At 58.9% G+C, this 18,530-nt stretch overlaps 1 protein-coding gene across 1 annotated transcript in view; it reads left to right on the top strand.

The window, feature by feature from the left end:
* The first annotated feature begins 917 nt into the window (after nt 1-917).
* Nucleotides 918-18,530, top strand: part of PLCD3 (phospholipase C delta 3) — a 31,380-nt gene continuing 13,767 nt past the window's right edge. Inside the window, exons 1-5 of the mRNA XM_032796916.2 lie at nt 918-1,074; nt 5,017-5,245; nt 6,357-6,486; nt 14,219-14,444; nt 17,848-18,049. Of these exons, the coding sequence (XP_032652807.2) occupies nt 942-1,074; nt 5,017-5,245; nt 6,357-6,486; nt 14,219-14,444; nt 17,848-18,049 (920 nt within the window). The 5' untranslated portion in view covers nt 918-941. The remainder of the gene's footprint in view (nt 1,075-5,016; nt 5,246-6,356; nt 6,487-14,218; nt 14,445-17,847; nt 18,050-18,530) is intronic.

Raw genomic sequence — 18,530 nt, 5'->3', positions numbered from 1 at the left:
GGTTAGAGCCGAAGGACTGGGGATCTGGACTCCCAGGCTCCATTCTTGGTTCTGGGAGTTGCAGCAATGAGGGCTGCCTGGGTTCTATTTCTGGCTCTGCCATTGACCTGCTGGCTGCCTTGGGTAAGTCACTGCCCCTCTGGGCCTCAGTTTCCCCATGGATAACATGGGGACCTATCTCACAAGGGTGGTGTGAGACTAAAATCCTTACTGTATATGAAGTGCAGGGAGGCCCTGGTCTGAAAGGCACTATCGAAGGGCAAAGAGCTGTTAAAGCTATTTGTCCTTAACTTGCCTGCCACGGCCCAGCCTCTGATTCATGTTTCTCCTGCAAGAATGTTACCAGGACCCTTACACTGAACAACACATGGTGCTTCCTGGGCTGGTGCCCACACACTCAGCGGGTCAGGGTTGCCATCTCAGTAGCAAACCCTGGCAACAGTCCATTTGTGTGATACCAGAAACCATTGTGAGACCTTCTAGGGGTGTGTGTGTGTGAGAGAGAGAGAGCACAAGTGAGTGCAGCTGTGGCCAGTGTGGGTGTACGACCTCTTCTGCAGCGAGAGGAGAATTTCCGGGAACTCAAGCTGTAGGCACCTGGGCTGGATGGAACAGGAGGCCCCACGTTCTAGAGTGGATGCTGCCCGTGCCTTTTAGCTGGTGTTTGTGTTCGTTGGTTAGGGGCATGGGTTCCCTGCAAGGCAGGACAGAACGCTGACTGTGCAGCGGACAGATGCCCCTCACACTCCTTGCTCCCAGGGCCCGGGTCAGCTGGCAAACCTCAGGCACCGGGTGGGCAGGCCAGCTGGCTACTTGCGGAGTGATGCTGCACTGGCAGCTGAGTTACTAGCCCTGCTGCAGAAGTGGTGGCTTTGGGGGGCTTGATGGGTTCTTCCCCTTTGTTCCCTGCAGGCCTGACAGATGATGAGGACATCAAGGTGATGCTGAATGGCTCCTTTCTCTGGAAGATCAAGTCACGCAGACGGAAGAAGGAGCGGTTCTACCGCTTGCAGGAGGATGGCTTGACCATCTTGTCTGAGCGCTGCTTTAAACGGGCTCGCTCCAAGCAGATCTGTAAGTCCCAGTGCCTGAGACTCAGGGGCACAAATGCTCCTGGAAACAAGAAGCCAAGATCCCAGTTCAGAACCTAGAACCCAACCCACCTCCAACACAGAACCAAGAACCCCTCCCACCCACTGACCTAGAACCCAACCCCCAACCAATGCAAATTCTACAACCCAACGTTTTGCCCAATACATAATGTAGAGCACATAACCTAGAACACAAGGCCAGAAACTAGAACATAAAACCCCACCCAACACAGAGCCTAGAACCCCCAGCACAGAACCTGGACTTCAGATTCACCCACCCAAGCACAGAACTCGGCTGGCCCAAGCCGAACCCTGTAAAATCCAGCTGCATGAGCCGAGCAGGTTCTCAGCTCCATGCTCTTGTTTCCTCTGCCCTGGCAGGACAGCAGGCAGAGTTAACAGGTTTGCCAAGGTGCATTTTCATCCTTTACCTCCCAGCCATGAAGTCCCATCACTCTGCTCAGAAACCCCTCTCGCTCCCCCATCGAAAGCATTGGGTTTGATTTCTGGGCGAACAGACATACCCCCTCCTTGATCCTGGACATGGCGACCCTAGACACTGCTCTGATGCTTCACTACAGCAACTGCTGTCAGTATCTCTGTTGGAGACAGCAAATCCTACGCTCACATGGGCGCTGTCTGGTCTGGGATTAGAACAACAGAAATTAGAGATTAAAACATACCCCTTATGTCATAGATTCATAGAATATCAGGGTTGGAAGAGACCTCAGAAGGTCATCTAGTTCAACCCCTTGCTCAAAGCAGGACCAACCCCAACTAAATCATTCCAGCCAGGGCTTTGTCAAGCCTGACCTTAAAAACTTCTAAGGAAGGAGTTTCCACCCCTTCCCTGGGTAACCCATTCCAGGGCTTCACCACCCTCCTAGTGAAAGTGTTTCCTAATATCCAACCTAGACCTCCCCCGCTGCAACTTGAGACCATTACTCCTTGTTCTGTCATCTGCCACCACTGAGAACAGCCCAGCTCCATCCTCTTTGGAACCCCCCTTTAGGTAGTTGAAAGTAGCTATCAAATCCCCCCTCATTCTTCTCTTTTGCAGACTAAACAATCCCAGTTCCCTCAGCCTCTCCTTGTAAGTCATGTGCTCCAGCCCCCTAATCATTTTCGTTGCCCTCCGCTGGACTCTCTCCAATTTGTCCATATCCTTCTTGTAGTGAGGGGACCAAAACTGGACTCAATACTCCAGGTGTGGCTTCACCAATGCTGAATAGAGGAGAATAATCACTTCTCTCGATCTGCTGACAATGCTCCTACTAATGCAGCCCAGTATGCTGTTAGCCTTCTTGGCAACAAGGGCGCAGTGCTGACTCATATCCAGCTTCTCGTCCACTGTAATCCCCAGGTCCTTTTCTGCAGAACTGCTGCTCACCCAGTTCCCTTCTCCCAGGGCCAGGCCCTTCCCTGCAGAACTTCCCACACTGCTTTATTCACCTGGGGCTCCACTTTCCAAAGAACTCAGCATGTGGGGGGCACATTGGGTACTGAGTCCTTGCAAACCTGGCTTTCTAGCTCAGCGTCACAAACAACTGGGCTCCCTCCCTTCCCCAGCCTGGGATCTCACTGCTAGGAGATACTTTTGCTGGAGGTGGAGTCAATCTCCTCTGCTCACTTGCAGCAGGTGATGGCCACAGGTCTGTTATTCCCAGGGCCGCTCTAAATAACTCCTCTCTGCCCCATACCCTTCACATACATGCAGGTGGCTCTGACGCCTCTTTCCATCCTTGCTCGGTCACACAGGGGTGGGGTTCTGCAGCAGGACTGTGTGTGCTTCACTCACAGAAGTGGCCCCATGGGTCCCCGTGGGACTGCCCCAGGGGCACAAAGTGAAACAGCCAGAGACGCGTTTGCAGGTTGACTTGGGTCTGTTAAGCGTCTTTAGCTCCTCAGATCTTCGTTTTGCTGAATTCCCCTGACGTTACCTACACCCTTCTGGTATTGAGACACCCAGACCCAACACTGCCAATAGGCCAGAGCCATTGCTGATTAAATAAAATGCCAACGAGAGCCAGGAACAGGATACAGACCCTGGCTCAGCTGCTTCTCCCATATCTGTACATGAGCAGTGGGTGAAGTTGGACACTCCTGACCAGCATCCACCTGCTCACCGAGCTCCTGAGGGTCAGATTGTCGTGTGTCAGCCCCCACTAGCCGGGCCAAAACTTCACAAGAGCTCAGCACCGAGCAGGCCGAGGTCTTGTGAAAATCTGGCTGCCTGATCCTGCAAAGCCCTGAGGAGTGGAGGGCGCTCAGCACCTCACCGCATCATCTGTAGAGAGTCCGCAGAGAGCAGGTGGGAGGAGGACAGTTTGCAAGATCCCCATAAGATGGCATCCCAGCAGATAGGATTACGTCCTTCCTCTCAGCTCTTTCTGGAGAAGGGCAGCTTGGCGGATGGGTCTTAAGGCCCCTGCTTCTGGAATGTACTGAGCACGGGCCCTGGCAGGCCCTTACTGAACAGAGCAACGAGGGCTGGGGCCATGTTCTCCAAAGATCTCAGCTCCCAGCGTGCGCCCAGCTCTCCTGAGAGCCCTGGTCACGGCACCAAGCCCTTGGGAATGCACTGCCCGTGGCTCTGAAGTTTGCTGTGTAGGTAAAGGTCCATCTGCCCTGGAGCATGGAGGGAGTCCCCATGCCAGGAGGCAGCGGTGCTAGGTCCAAGCAAGCCAGCACGTTGGGCAGCTGTGGTGATGTAAGCGGCAGAAGGGGCTAGTGCCTGGTCCGATCCTGTACAAGGCCCAAGGTATGTACTCAGAGTGGCTAACCCCTCTTGCCACTCATGCCACCTCAGCTCCGCCGCTCTGAGTAGTGCCAGCTAGCAGGACTCCAGTTCCCATGTGCCCTGAGAGGGCAGGGGACATGCCACCGAAAGCAGATGCTGCAGATCAGGGGCAAGACCGGCCAAGCTCGCTGGTGCTGCTGGGGTGAGTTTCCCCAGAGCTCCAGGGGCGTGCCAGGTTTGGGCTCCAAACAAGGTGGAGCCAGCGTGTGCTGTGGAAGGCACACGTTGGCCCAGGGTCACCCTTTCCAAGGGCTCGGCACGTTGGGAGTCGTGCTGCTTTGACTGTCGGGAACCTTGGAAACCTGAGCTCTGCTGCAGTCCTGGCTCTGGTTTTACCAGCCTTCATGGTCCCCTTTGGGCAGTGCCAGACTGAGGGTCAGATTTCCCCTGGTTCCAGAGGCAGGCACCTGCGCAGAGGTGCCCTGAAGGACGAGCTGGAGACACACAGACCAGGGCCATGAGTGTGTTGGCTCTCTGAACTCCGCCATGCTTGGTGCTGGCAGCCGTAAAGGAAGAAGTCCCCCAGGCCAGGTGGGACCCAGTGGCCAGGCCCAGTTGGGGGTTGGCCTGTAATGAAAACAGGCCAGCAGCAAAGGTGCTTTCCCCAGGGGCCGCAGGGCTGGATCGGGGTTGTTGGTTTGGGCCCAGGAGGCCTAAGCTGGCAATGAGATAGAAAATCTCCATCCACTTAGCTGAGCATTTCAGACCCTCAAGCAAGAGTTGGCTTGAGATCCCGCTAGGGACTGGGGAACGGGGCAGAGTTCCTGGGGAGGAGAGGAATGGGGGAAGGGAGACCTTGGCTGCGGTTTAGGGATGGAGCAGAACATGTGGGATGCCAGGGCAGGCTAATCATTGGTGCATGTGTTGGGGGATCCTTTCCCCTCCCTTCCAGTCCTCCGATCGTAGTCACGCAGTGGGGGCTGGTGGGTTCCCTAGCAGCAGATTTCATTGATCATCTGAAACGTGCTGCTGTCTTGCACCCCATCAGTGGCTGGACCCACTGGCCGGTCGCCGGCTCTCAAGGGCTCTCAGCAGGCGAGAGGGAGGCAGGGAGGAGAGGCCAAAGCCCAGGGCACAGCACAGGACTCTGACCGCATCCCCGTTGCTGTGCCTTGTCTCATGCAGTCTCTATCATGCACATCGAAGCCATGCGGGAGGGCTACCAGTCCGAGGGCCTCCGCAAGCACGGCCGCTACTTCCCGGAGACACAGTGCCTCACCATCGTTTTCAAGGGCCGGCGGAAGAACCTGGACCTGGCTGCCCAGAGTGAGGAGGAGGCAAAGAGGTGGGCCCGGGGGCTGAAAAAGCTGATGGCCAAGGTGGAAGCCATGAGCCAGCGAGAGAAGCTTGATCAATATCCTTTCCCTTGACCAGCAGTGTCTCCGCTCCCTTGTTCCGGGGGGCCGTTGCCGCGCATGGAGCTGGGCACAATCGCGATGGATGATGGGGAGGGGTGGCTCAGGTTTGGGATTCCAGCCTGCTGTTAGGAGACATGGGTCCGCTGCCCAGGGTCTGTCTCCCTGCACGTACCCCAAGCAAACCAGACCTGACCCAGGCCAGCAGGGTTACACCGGGGCCAATAGCCCTGAGTGTCTGGCCAGAAATGTCCCGTCCTGCAGCACTGGGGTCCAGACTATAACGGACCCTAAAATCAGGCCCAGCCCTGTCCTGACCACCCCTCCTGGAGTGGAAACATGCCTGGGCTAAGCACAAAGGGCAGGGTGCATGGTGCCCCTCTGGCCCTGCCCCACGCACCTTGCTGGGCCAAGCACGCAGCGTGACTCTCATTCATCGGCCAGGTGGGCTGGAGGGGTGGCATGGCAGAGCTGTGACTAGACCTCCTGTCCCCCAGCCACAGGCCGATGCTTTCTCCCCAGGTAGCCTTGCCCACCTGGGGCTCTCAAAGCCCTGGTGATATACCAGGAAGCAGCCGGGTGAGGCGGGGCTGGAATCTGTTCCTGGCTGTGCCATGCCCTGGTGTAGGGCACATCCCCTCTCTGCCCCCATGCCCCAGCGTCAGTGGAGTGAGGAAAGGGGCCCTTGTGCAAACCGCGAGCCCTGGCACGGAGGGCTCATTCAGACAGCCAGGAAAACCCTCCACCGCCGAGCGGCTGTCGGTTTTGTTGTACGAGCTGCACTAGCTGTGTGTGAAATGGCTGGACGATCTAGCGCCACCATCAGGCAGCTGTGCAGGGCGCGGGGACTGCCCAGGGCGCTGGGAGCAGGACAGCTGCTGGGGGCACAGCAGGGAAGCCAGGTCTCCTCTGCTCAAAGCCCTTGTCATTTTCACCGGCTGCGGGGTCTTTGGGTCAGGCCCCTAGAGCTGACCTCGGCCCCATCGCAGGCAAAGGCCAGCATGAACTCATCACACCTCCCAGTTCATTGCAGCCCCAGGCAGGCCTGGCCTGGGGGGGGACGGGCACTGGGAGTCTGTCCCCCGCGTTCTTTACTTACATCTCCGGCATCTGGATCCATGACATCCTGCGCCGAGCCGACAAGAACAAGGACAACAAGATGTCCTTCAAGGAGATCAAGGACATGCTGAAGATGATCAATATTGACATGAACGACATCTATGCCTACCAGCTTTTCCAGGTACCACCCCACCCGCCGCCACTGTGCCCGTGGCGCTTTGCCCACTGCCGCGCCCCCAGGGAGCCGTGTCTCCGGTGGGAGGGGCAGGGCCGACCTCAGGGGAAATGGGGCCCTGGGCGAACCTGGCATTCTGCCCTCCCCCACTCCCTCCATCGGCCTGGCCCCACTGCCTTCCCCGGCCCCACTCATCTCTCCATCGCCCCTGCCCCCACTGCCTCCCCGGCCCCACTCATCTCCATCGCCCCTGGCCCCCACTGCTCCCCACCCTCCCTCCATCACCCCTGGCCCCCACTACCTCCCCCATCCCCACTCATCTCCATCCCCCCTGGTCCCACTGCCTTCCCCCCCACTCATCCTCCATTGCCCTGGCCCCACTGCTCCCCCACCCTCCTCCATTGCCCCTGGCCCCCTGCTTCCCCACCCCACCGATCCCTCATCGCCCCTGCCCCTACTTCCTCCCCCAGCCCCACCCATCCCTCCATCGCCCCGGCCCCACTGCCTCCCCTGGCCCCACCCATCATAGAATCATAGACTATCAGGGTTGGAAGGGACCTCAGGAGGTCATCTAGTCAACCCCTGCTCAAAGCAGGACAACCCCGACTACATCATCCCAGCCAGGGCTTTGTCAAGCCTGACCTAAAAAACCTCTAAGGATGGAGATTCCACCACCTCCCTAGGTAATCATTCCAGTGCTTCACCACCCTCCGAGTGAAATAGTGTTTCCTGATAGCCAGCCTAAACCTCCCCCACTGCAACTGAGACGCGTTGTCCTTGTTCTGTCATCTGCCACCACGGAGAACAGTCTAGATCCATCCTCTTTGGAACCCCCTTTCATGCAGTTGAAAGCAGCTCTCAAATCCCCCCTCACTCTTCTCTTCTGCAGACTAAACAATCCCAGTTCCCTCAGTCTCTCCTCATAAGTCATGTGCTCCAGCCCCCTAATCATTTTTGTTGCCTTCCACTGGACTCTTTCCAATTTGTCCACTTCCCTTCTGTAGTGGGGGCCCCAAAACTGGACACAGTACTTCAGGAGTGGCCTCATCAGTGCTGAAAAGAGGGGAATAATCACGTCCCTCAATCTGCGGGCCATGCTCCTGCTAATACAACCCAATATGCCATTAGCCTTCTTGGCAATAAGGGCGCAGTGCTGACTCATATCCAGCTTCTCGTCCACCGTAACCCCCAGGTCCTTTTCTGCAGAACTGCTGCCTGGCCACTCGGTCACTAATCTAGCAGTGCATGGGATTCTTCCTTCCTAAGTGCAGGACTCTGCACTTGTCCTTGTTGAACCTCATCAGATTTCTTTTGGCCCAATCCTCTAATTTGTCTAGGTCCCTCTGTATCCTATCCCTACCCTCCAGCGTATCTACCTCTCCCCACAGCTTAGTGTCATCTGCGAACTTGCTGAGGGTGCCGTCCATCCAGTGGCGTAGCCAGATTTTAAGTGTAGCAGGAGCAACCATAAAAAAGGCTCCCTCCCCTGGCTCCTCCTCTGGCCACGCCCCGACTCCTCTCATTTCCCCCCAGATTAACCCCGGGGCCGGCTCAGGACTCCTGCTGGCTTCCCGGGGGTGCGGATACCCCCCTGTCCCCGGGAGAATCTCTCCTGCCCAGTGCGCTGTGCAGGTGCCCCCCGCCGGGCTCTGCCGCCCTGCCCCACCCGTGGGGTCCAGTGCCCCCCACCCCAGGCTCCAGGCTCCTGTGCCGCGCCAGGGCCCCCTGTCCAGACAGCATGGCCTGTGCTCCTGCCCTGCAGGCCTGGCGCCTGGGAGCCCCTTGCCCGGACCCCCCAGTGCAAGGCACCAGATCCCCGCCATTCACCTTCCGTCCTGCGTCGCCGCCTATCCCTGGCAGCTCCCGGCACTCAGTGCGCTCCACGCAGGGCTCGGCACCCAGGCAGCTTTAAAGACACAGGGGCACTTTCGCCTCCCCCTGCCCGCTGCATTAGCAAGGGGCGGGGAGCGCTTGGCCGCCAAGCCCTGAGCCGCCGCAGGAGGTGGCTGTGGCAATGTTGGGGCCACGCTGAGCATAGGTACAATGGCCGAGGAGCCGGCCCCCTCACTCCTCTGGCCGCGCCTGCTGCCCACCCCCTGCCCATGGCTACTCCAGCCATGCTGCTGCCAGCGCCGGCCTGACAGGCGCCACTTCCACACCTGCCACCCCTCCCCATGGCTTATTTGGCCATGCTGCCATCAGCGCCACAGTGGCAGGCACTGCTTCTTGAAAACTTGCTGAGGGGAAGAGGCTACTTCCCCTGAACCCCGCTAGTTACGCTACTGAATCCATCCCATCATCCAGATCTTTAATAAAGATGTTGAACAAAACTGGCCCCAGGACCGACCCCTGGGCACTCTCCTTGATACCAGCTGCCAACTAGACATCAAGCCACTGATCACTACCCACTGAGCCCAACAATCTAGCCCGCAATCTAGTCCATTCATCCAGTCCCTCCACTGCCCTGGCCTGGCCCCTACTCATCCCTCCACTGCCCCTGGTCCCACCTGTTTCCCCCAACCCCCATCTCTCCATCACCCCTGGCCCCCACTGCCTCCCGGGGCTCCGCATCCCTCCTCCCTGGTCCCCACTGCCTCTCCCCCAATCACCCCTGAGTCCTGCTGCTGCCCTGCCATTGCCCTGAGTTCCCTTCCAAGTGTAAGGTTGGCCCTGCGGAGGGGCTCACAAGGGGGTGGCCCCAGCCTGTGCCTCTCACCCATGGGACACTATATGACAGGGACTGCATGGGCCCAGGCTGCAGAGTTCTACCCAAGTGCAAACTTCCTCTGGCTGGGGGAGGGGCTGCTGCTGATCTAGTGTCAGTGTCTGGGATCGAGGTCTCTGGGTCGGACATGGGGACGCTTGCCCAGCACCCACAGCAAGATCCTGAGTCCCACCAAGCCAAGTGAGGCAGAGCCTCCGCTCCCACTGGCAGAGAACTGTCAGACTCGGTGCACCCACAAGTGCCTTCGTCACAGGCTGCAGGGCCAGGGCCCTGCCCTGCTTCCCCCCTCCCCAGCCAGCCTGTGGGCCGTACAGGCCTGGATGGAATAGAGCAGCTTGTTCCAAGCCCCACCTATTGCTGCAGTGCCAGGAACAGCTCACAGCTGGGTCCCATTAGGTGCTCAGGAGCAGCCATAAGTCAAGAGCGAGGGATCGGGGCATGGGCAGGGCAGCTTCCAGGAACGGAGCCTGTTCCTTGAAATCACAAACAAAACCAAGGAGGAGGGAGGGGCCTCAAGGCACAGACCTGCCGCCTGGGGCCACCACCCACTCCTGGAATTCATACCAGGAAGCTCCAACCTGCAGCTGTGTGTGTGTGGCCAGGGCTGGATCTACAGGGGAGCTGGCTTCTCCTGAGTGTCTCACATGCTAGCTATTTTGCCTGTGTGTGTCTGGAACAGATGGGGAAACTGAGGCACAGAGGAGTGAGCTGTTATCCAAGGCCACTTGCTGAGTCACTGTCAGGACTCGTGGTGCCAGTTTGACACTGGGGCCATTGGGCTGTGTTGCCTCCCCCGGAGCAGCCTAGCTGTCTTGGAAGCAGGTTGCTGGGAACTGGGGCTGAGCGGTGCAGTCCTTGTACTGACAGATGGGGCCAGTAGCACTTCTTCTACCTGTCACAAGCTGCACCAGGGCCAGGTTTGATCCTGCAATACATATGGGAGAGAACTGAATCTAACCATCACAGTGAACTGGTGCAGCCACCTCTGGGGTGGAACACGGCAACAGTCTATCAGCATACAGCAACACAGCACGAGTTTAGGACAGCGAGTGAAGGCAAATCCTGTCTCCAACAGAAAGCACTGGGGGAATTTGGAATTCCCCAGTCTGGCATCTGGCCAGCGCATCAGAGCTGTGAGGTCAGCAAGGCCACAGATGACCTACAGTCGCCCCTCGTCGGGTCCCAGAGCTTGGGCTCCCATCCAAGCCCAAATATCTACACTGTAGTTAAACAGCCCCATAGCCTGAGCCTGAGTCAGCTGTCCCGGGCGAGCCGCGGTGTTTCATTGCAGTGGAGTCTCGCACGCCGAGGTCACTTAATTTCGTGCCCTGCTGGCTGGGCGCTGATCACACAGCCAGTGAGCTGCTGTTTGTGAAATGAATCACAGCTTGCCCTGCGGAGCTTGTCGGAGCTCAGGAGAAGGTGAGGGTCTGAATCCAGAGTCACTCCCAGCAGTTCTTCTCTGGCCCCCACCCACAGCAGCCACTTGCCGAATCAGCTTGTTTCATCAGCACTAAACCCCATTAGAAATAACATTCCTAGCAGGGCTGGAGATCAGCATCACTGGGGGCACAGGCCTAGCGGCATCCCCCGCCCTGACCAGGCGGTGCACTGCAGGGGGCAGGTCCCTCTCTGTGGCACAGTCAGTCCATGGCCTCTTTGCTGAGAGTTTGCCAAGCTGTGATGTTCTGGACACTTGTCTACGAGGAACTGGGCTGAGACCCACCAACCTCGTCTCTCACAGAGGCCATATGACAGCCTGCACGTGGGAACGACTGAGCTGATGCAGATTTGAACCCATGACCTAGATGTGCTGTGGCCTTGTTGTGTCAGGCGCTGCACGGACCCAGAGAGAGACAGACCCTGCCCCAAAGCGGAGCTCACGGTCTGGGGCCTGGTTGGAAAAATCCACCCCCCTCAGTGATGCAGTTGAACTGATCTAGCCCTGGTGTAGCCAGTGCTAGGCTGCTGGGAGGATTCTCCCGTCAGCCTCCTGGGGGGTGGGTACCTCTGCTGACAGGAGAACCCCTCCGGTGGGCACAGGGAGCGTTGTCCCTGAAGCAGTGTTCAGCATAGACCAGGCGAGGGGGAAGAATCTCCCTCTCCACTGTACGGCTGGGGAAAGGCCCAGGCTGATGGGCTGGGGGAGGGCAGAGTTACAAGGACTCAAAACCTGCCAACCTCCTGGGAAACTTCAGGCCTGTGTGACTTGGCCAAGGTCATGCCACTGAGTCAGTGGCAGAGCCAGGAACTGTGCCTCAGTCTCCTGAGTCCTCGTCCAGCACCGTGGCCACCTGTCCACCCTTCTCCTCCAGGCCAGAGCCCCCAGCCCAGCCCCACCAGTGTTCCTGCTGGCGAAGGCAGACCCTGAGCATGGCGGGGCCTGGACACCAGGGGGGTCAATGGCAAGAAGCTTCTTAAGACCTGGGTCAGAGGGCTAGAGCGTGGCCTCCCCACCCATCTCCATGTTCTTGCTCAGCACCACCCTGCTTCTCATGGAGCCACCTGTTCATCAGCTGGGAGTTGCTGCTTTAACAGGGAGGGGCCTGCTGGAAACAAGCGGCAGGAGTTTTAAAAAGGGGGGAATTTCCACCACTGGCCACAGCACCCTGGGGTGGTCTGTCCTTGGGCTAATGGCCAGGGCCCCTTGCTTTGCACTTGCAGAGCCCCTTCCATCTGGAGATCTCCGGGTGATTTACCAAGGGAGGGTCAGTATCACGTCTCCACTTTGCAGAGGGTCCCCCCGGGTCCCCTTGCTGCACCCCCACACTGTGTTTGGGCCCTGCTGCCCTGCCGGGTGGGCGGGCAAGCTGCTGCCTGCGGGGGTGTGTGCATGATGCCAAAGCCTGTCTGACAGGCTGGCTAAAATTAGAGCTTCACATGCCACTGGCCCCAAGCGCAGCAGCCCGGGCTGGAGGTACAGCTGGCTCTGGGCCGCTCTGCACAGACTAGCAGGGCAGGTTTCCCAGGGTGACTTGTGCAGCCTCCAGGCTTCGGTCCTGCTCTCGGGAGAGGGGTGGCAGCTCCTCTTCCCCTCAGGACTTGCCTGGGCACAGCATGGTGGGTTAGGCACTAGAACAGAGAGGAACTTCCACCCATGCACTTTGGTGCCCGGCTCCAAACACAGCAACCGGAGCGCAGCCACAGTGGGCGAGGGCCAGGATATCTGCGAGGGGCTGAGCACTCTGCCCAAAGGTCACCGCGTGGCCAAGTGCCAGGCTGTAAACCTGCCTGCTCGGTACAAGCACCAGCACAGACAGAGCTGACTTTGCAGGGCTGGTGGATGGGGTATGCGCGAACCTCTGTGTAGATACAGCCCTGGGCTCTGTTCCCTGCTCTGCCACTGACTCACTGCATGACCTTGGGTCAGTCACTTCCTCCAAGTTCCCGCAGCGGTAGGGCATCGTAATACCCTGGCTTTGAGCATGGAGCTTCTCTCCTCCTGGGGCAGGAGGAGAACCCAGGCATCCTGGCTCCCCCGCTCTGACCATCAGATCAGACTCCTTCCTGCGAAACTCCTGAGGCTGTCCTGGGATGTGGCTCCTGGTGTCTGGCCCGTTGTGACAGCCAGCAGGCAGGTTAGACTGGGTCACCGACTCGCCTGCATTTCTGGGGTGGCTGGAGTTTCTGGCGAGTTGCCTCAAACACCACAACCTGTGAGGTTATTGATACACCTCCCAGCCCGGCACTCACGCCAGAACTGAACAGCCAGGCAGCAAAGACCCTGCCTCCCCCCACCCAGCTCTGGCACTCCTGGCTGCTGTGGAAGTGCCAGTCCCAGGAGTTACACAGGACGTGGCTGGCAGGCTGCTCTGTGTTGTGCCCCTCTGCAGATTAGGTGGAACTTGTGTGGTGTTTGTAGAGGCAGACAGGTAGCTCTGGTTACACAGGCGTGGGCAGGGCGTGGGCAGCATTCTCACAGCTCTGCTGCTGCACTTCACTGCAGCCCTCCAGCTCTTCCAGTCCCAGGACCTGCTCCCCACCCTGCCCAGCTTTGGCAGTGCCCGTCAGTGGGGCCTTGCAGCCCCCCAGCTCTTCCAGTCCTGAGACCCTGGCCAGCCCTGGCAGTGCCCCTCAGCCCTGCCTGACCCCAGCACCCTCTGCTGCTCCAGTCTGGGACTCTGCCAGTGCCGCTTGGTCCTGACCTGCAACCCCCTGGTCCCAGCGGGGCCTGTTGTGCTGCTGCTCTGGGCACGTCATTGTCAATAGGAACTTGGGCCCCTTCCCTCTCTAGTACCCAGCAGCCTAACATACCCCCTCCCTGCTGCGGGCGCTGGGCTGCTGCTCTGGGGAGGATGAACTGGGGCCTGGGCCAGTGTCTGCTGAGTCAGTAGAAGAGCATGGGGGACGTTGGATCAACCCACGGGGGGTGGGGAAGGGGAAGGCACCTGAGTGTCTGTCCTGGGGCCCCAAGGCCTGTGGATCTGCACAGCAGGGATGCCCTGGCAGCAGGAGGGCAGATGCCTCCCCCTAGCCCTGCTCCGGCCTGTGAGGTGCCCCCAGGGAGGAGGGCAGTTCAGACTCTGGGCCTGGCTGCTGACAAGGCCCCAGCCGCCTCTCTAGCGATGCAGGCACCTGGCAGCCAGGCAGAAGGATGGGCCGGTGATTAGTGCACTAGCCGAGGGCACCTGGGTTCAAGGCCCTGCTCTGCCCCAGACTCCCTGTGTGCCTTGCACAGTCATGTAGCCTCTCGGTGCCTCAGTTCCCCTCAGAGCCATGTGGGGAGGGAGAAGCGCTGTCCTGCCCCCCAGGGCTGTGTGACTGTAAGGATTTCAGGCTGCGAGTGCAGATACTGAAGTGCCACAGATAGGAAACGGAGACCCGTCAGGCTCCTCTCCCAGCACCCAGCGGTGTGGCTGTGCCTGGTCCAGCCCCCTTCCCTCGGGCAGGGCACGTGGGGCTCCAGTGGCCCCGCTTTGATCCCAAGCCATAGCATGGGCCTGCAGGGGCTGTTTGGTGCCCTCCAGATGGGAGGGGCTGGCTGCCTCTGAACCTGGCCTTCCTCTCCCCCAGGAGTGCGACAAGTCCAGCAACGACCGGCTGGAGGAGCACGAGATCGAGGAGTTCTGCACCCTGCTGATGAAGCGGCCCGAGCTGGAGGAGCTGTTCCACCGCTACTCGGGACAGGATTGTGTGCTGTCAGCCAAGGAGCTGGGGGCGTTCCTGCAGGACCAGGGCGAGGCGGCCGACCTGGCGCACGCCCACAGGATCATCCAGACCTATGAGCTCAGCGAGAAAGGTAGGTCCCCCCATGAGCCCCCACCCAGCATGGGGGTGTGCACCACTGCCCCCTGCTGTCAGAGAACGGCCAGCTCAGCACTCAGAGCTTGGTGCAGGGTTCCCGCGGGTGCTTGTCTAGTCTGACCCTGCAAAGGAGAGGTGGATACAGTCTCTGTGGCCCTTCAGTCCTTGGGTCTGGTACCACTGTGCCATGGCGGTTGGTTCTAGTGACCTGGCTGCACGTCCCAGTAGGAACTGGGCTGAGAGTTGGCAGACTCAGCTCACAGAGGGAAGAGGCTTGGCAGGGCAGGTTTCCATGAGGATTCCCAGCTGTGTGACATGGGGAGTCCTGATGGCGCATGGTGGAGACACTCCCGGATCTCAGGACGGGTCCAAACCCCATTGCTGCTCCTGGTTAATGAACGTCGGTTTTAAACCAGTGCTGCTTCTGTGCACACCCAAGTGTCAGTGTCTGCAGGTTCTTCTGCCTCCTGGGGCAGCTGCTTAGCTCCTTTCTCCAGCCCCGACAGACGAGACATGGTCTAGTGGTTATAGCAGCGGGCTGGGCATCAGGACACCTGGGTTCTTTCCTGTGTTCTGGGGGGAAGCTCTGGTGGTTACAACAGGGGAACGGGCAGTCAGACTTCTGGGTTCCGTCCCTGGCTCTGCCACTGACTTGCTGCAAGACCTCAGACAAGTCAGAACCTCACTCTGTGCCTCAGTTTCCCCATCTGCCAGGGGGGTGGTGAGGGTTAATCCCAACAAAGGTGCTATACAGCCTGACTGGCCTGCACTGTGGGTGTGATGGGCTGACCCGAGCTGGGGCAAGTGGATGCAGAAATCAGGCCTGGATTGGAGGGGAACGGTGAGGGACGGAGCAGCAGGGTCAGGAGCAGAGGCCGGTGTGATGGGCAGAAAGCCAGTGCGATGGCGGGGAGCTGGGCCTGCCCCAGAAGGCAGCTGGCATCCCCAGAGCCCGGCCTGGCAGCTCCACCCTGAGCTGGTTGGAACTGGCTGGAGATGGTTGTGGGGTCTCACTGGTCTAGCAGGTGTGGGGCTGCAGGGGAGCCCCCTCCCAGGTGGAGCAGGTCACAAGCTGCAGCACCGGCGTCAGGATCACCCAGCAGCATCAGAACACCCCTGGTCCCTGCTTTGCAGCCTCAGGCTTGTGTTCTTCTCTCTCTGGTGCTGAGTGGCCAAAAGCAGCTCTGCTCTGGCACAGGACACCCCGAACCTCAGGGCTGGGTCAGCTCCGTTTGGCCCCTCTGTCTGGAATGACTGGTTCAGCTAGACAGGGCCAAGCTTTGTGTCCAGGCGCCAGCCCTGTGCGAACACCCCTGAACTCTGCCAGGCCTCATCCTGAGAGCCCGTCTGGGTCCAGTCCGACTCGGGGAGAGTTAAGGGCCGTGCTGTGCAGTCACAGTGAGAAAGTTTAAGTGGGGTCCGGGGGAGGTTTGCCTTCCCCTGCAGCATGGGGGGCGGGTCACTGGCCAGGATTATCCTGGTGTGTCTCACTTCATCATTCCTTCTGCCATTGCACCATTGCCTGGTGCCCCTCGGGTCCCGGTCTCTGCCTGTGGCACACATTATTGAATTTGGTCTCGTTTTGGGGGTGTGTGTGTGTGAGGGGGGCTTGTTGGCCTGTTCCCTCGTGGGTGGACTGTCCAGGCTGGGAGCTGTTCTTGCAGAGGGTACAGGGTATGCTGCCAGGCGGGGCTGGCAACCCTTGGGATGACACTGCCTTCTCGGCCTTGGCTGCGCTGTCTCAGCCGTGCGCGTTGCAGCCCGCTTTACTTGATTCCTAGCTAACTTGCCTGAACTCTGCGGCCATGTAAACAAGCTGCAGCAATAAACATCCCTGGACTCCGAGGAGGTTCGGATCCGGATCCGTAGTTTGCATCCCAGCCCCTGCAACAGCTTTCGTAGAACCAGAGAGCTAGGGAAAAGATCTTTGTTGTGGGACAAGCTCCAGCGTATCTGAGGCCTTGGGATTCCAGTCCCTCTGCACCAGCACACACTGCGCCTATCCTGGCTTTGCCCTCTGCGCTGTCGGTTTGCCGTGGTGCGGGTGTCCCGCGAGGTGCTCTGGGACTGGAGGGGTTTTCTCTTGATTTCCCACGTTATGAGCATGGTTACACTAGACCCAGATCTGAACCTCCTCTGAGCCCAGGAGAGTTTTGCTCCAGGGTTTTGGTGCAGCCCATGGCACAGCTGGGGCCAGCCAGGCATTAGGGCTAGAACTGAGGGGGACTCCAGTGGCCCATCTGTGCTGTATTTTACTGGGGAGAGGGGGAGGGAAATCAGGGATAATTCCACTGTGGTCAGCGGAGCCACATCCGCGGGTAGGGGAGATCTGCTGAGGTTTTGCATGTGGTTTGGCAGCGCTTCATTATGCTAATCGCAGCTGAAGCAATCCCAGAAGCCCCACTCCAGCATTCCCTGAGTGTGTGTCTCGCATCTTTCCTGTTCCTCTCAGAGCCCAGCGTGCTCCCAGTTGGCACAGGGTGCTTCACTTCCTGTCCTGACCTCTGAGTGCCCCAGGACTCCGCCCTTGCCAGCTGGGCTAACTCGGGCTGCGTCTGACCCTGCCCAGGGTGATTGGTGAACAATTGTGGCTAGGACGGTTTATGAGCAATAAGGAAAAGGAAACCAAGTGGCCTGAGGCCGTGGTGGTGAAGAGCCTGGGGGGCTGCCTCGGGGAGCTGGCTGGCTGATCTCCTTTCGCTGGCACGGCAGCAGCATTAGACAATCTCAGCCGAGATTTGTAAAACTCTCCAGTTGCTCCATTGCTGCTAACCCGAGATCCAGACACCTGCCATGGCTGGGGCAGAGGATGCTGGGGCTGAGCCTCTTTGGGGTAGATGCTGATCAGGGCACTAGAAACTCATAGACAGCTGGACAAAGCTCTCAGCCCAGGCTGCCCTGTGCAAATGCTGACAGATCAGCCTGGGCCTGATCTCAACCCCAGCACTTTTCACTGCTTCCTAGTCTACTCCCCATAGAAGGCATATGGTACCAGAGTGTGCATGAGTGGGGAATGCGATACAGTTGGGGAAACTAAGGCACAGAGTGGGCGAGGGGACATGTACAAGGCTGCACAGTGATACTGCAGCAGAGCCAGAGAGAACCCAGGTCCTAGTGCCAAGCTCTAGCTGGTACAGACCACACCCCTTCATGGAACTGGGCACAGGGCCCGGGATTCCTGCCACCCCAGCCCCTACTTTAGCACCCACAATCCCTGTCCCAGCCAGCGTTGAATCAGATCTCCCAGGCTCTAACCCCTAGGCTTGCTAACCCCTGAGGTTCCAAATAGGGTGACAGCCTGAAATTCCCAACATGGAGACGTTGCCCTGTGCACAGACACTAGGCCCAAAATCTGGGGAGGAGCCTTTAAAGAGCCCCTGGAAATGTGGTCCCTGCAGCCAAACAACACGACCGCATGATGCTGGACGGGTTCATGATGTACCTGCTGTCTGCGGCTGGTGACATCCTGAACCAGGAGCACACCAACGTCTACCAGGACATGAGCCAGCCCCTCTGCCATTACTTCATCTCCACCTCCCACAACACCTACCTGACCGACAATCAGATCGGGGGGGCCAGCAGCACGGAAGCCTACATCAGGTAAGGGGTCTGGGCAGAACATGGGGAACTGGCAGAGTCAGGGGTATCGAGACCCATCTGGAGGGGGGGTGCCAGCATAGGGGTCATCTTTGCCATGGCAGAGAGGTGGCCTAAAGCATAGACCTGGTCCTGCTGAAGCAGAGCAGCGCTGGTGACCAGTAGCCATACTGGGCGCTTCCCCAGAAGGGTTAAGTCTCTGACTGTCTGACAATATCCATCTGCAGGATTTCCTGCCTGACCCCAGCCAGGGAGCAGCCTGTGCCCTGAAGCATGAAGGCTAAGAGATCTTGTCACTTTTATCCCAGCAAGTTATCCTGTCTTATCAGAATTTATCCTATCAGAAGCCTGCATCCCAAGGAAGGGGAAAAAATTCATAGGCAGGAGTTGTAGACCAAGCTGGATGAGCAAGCATCTCCGAGAGGTGGTTAAGAAAAAGCAGAAAGCCTACAAGGAGTGGAAGATGGGCGGGATTAGCAAGGAA

The sequence above is a fragment of the Chelonoidis abingdonii genome, chromosome 21, assembly GCF_003597395.2.
Source record: "Chelonoidis abingdonii isolate Lonesome George chromosome 21, CheloAbing_2.0, whole genome shotgun sequence".
NCBI classification, from domain to species: domain Eukaryota; kingdom Metazoa; phylum Chordata; order Testudines; family Testudinidae; genus Chelonoidis; species Chelonoidis abingdonii.
The sequence above is the reverse complement of the archived record's forward strand: the minus strand, read 5'-3'. Positions and strand labels throughout refer to the sequence as shown.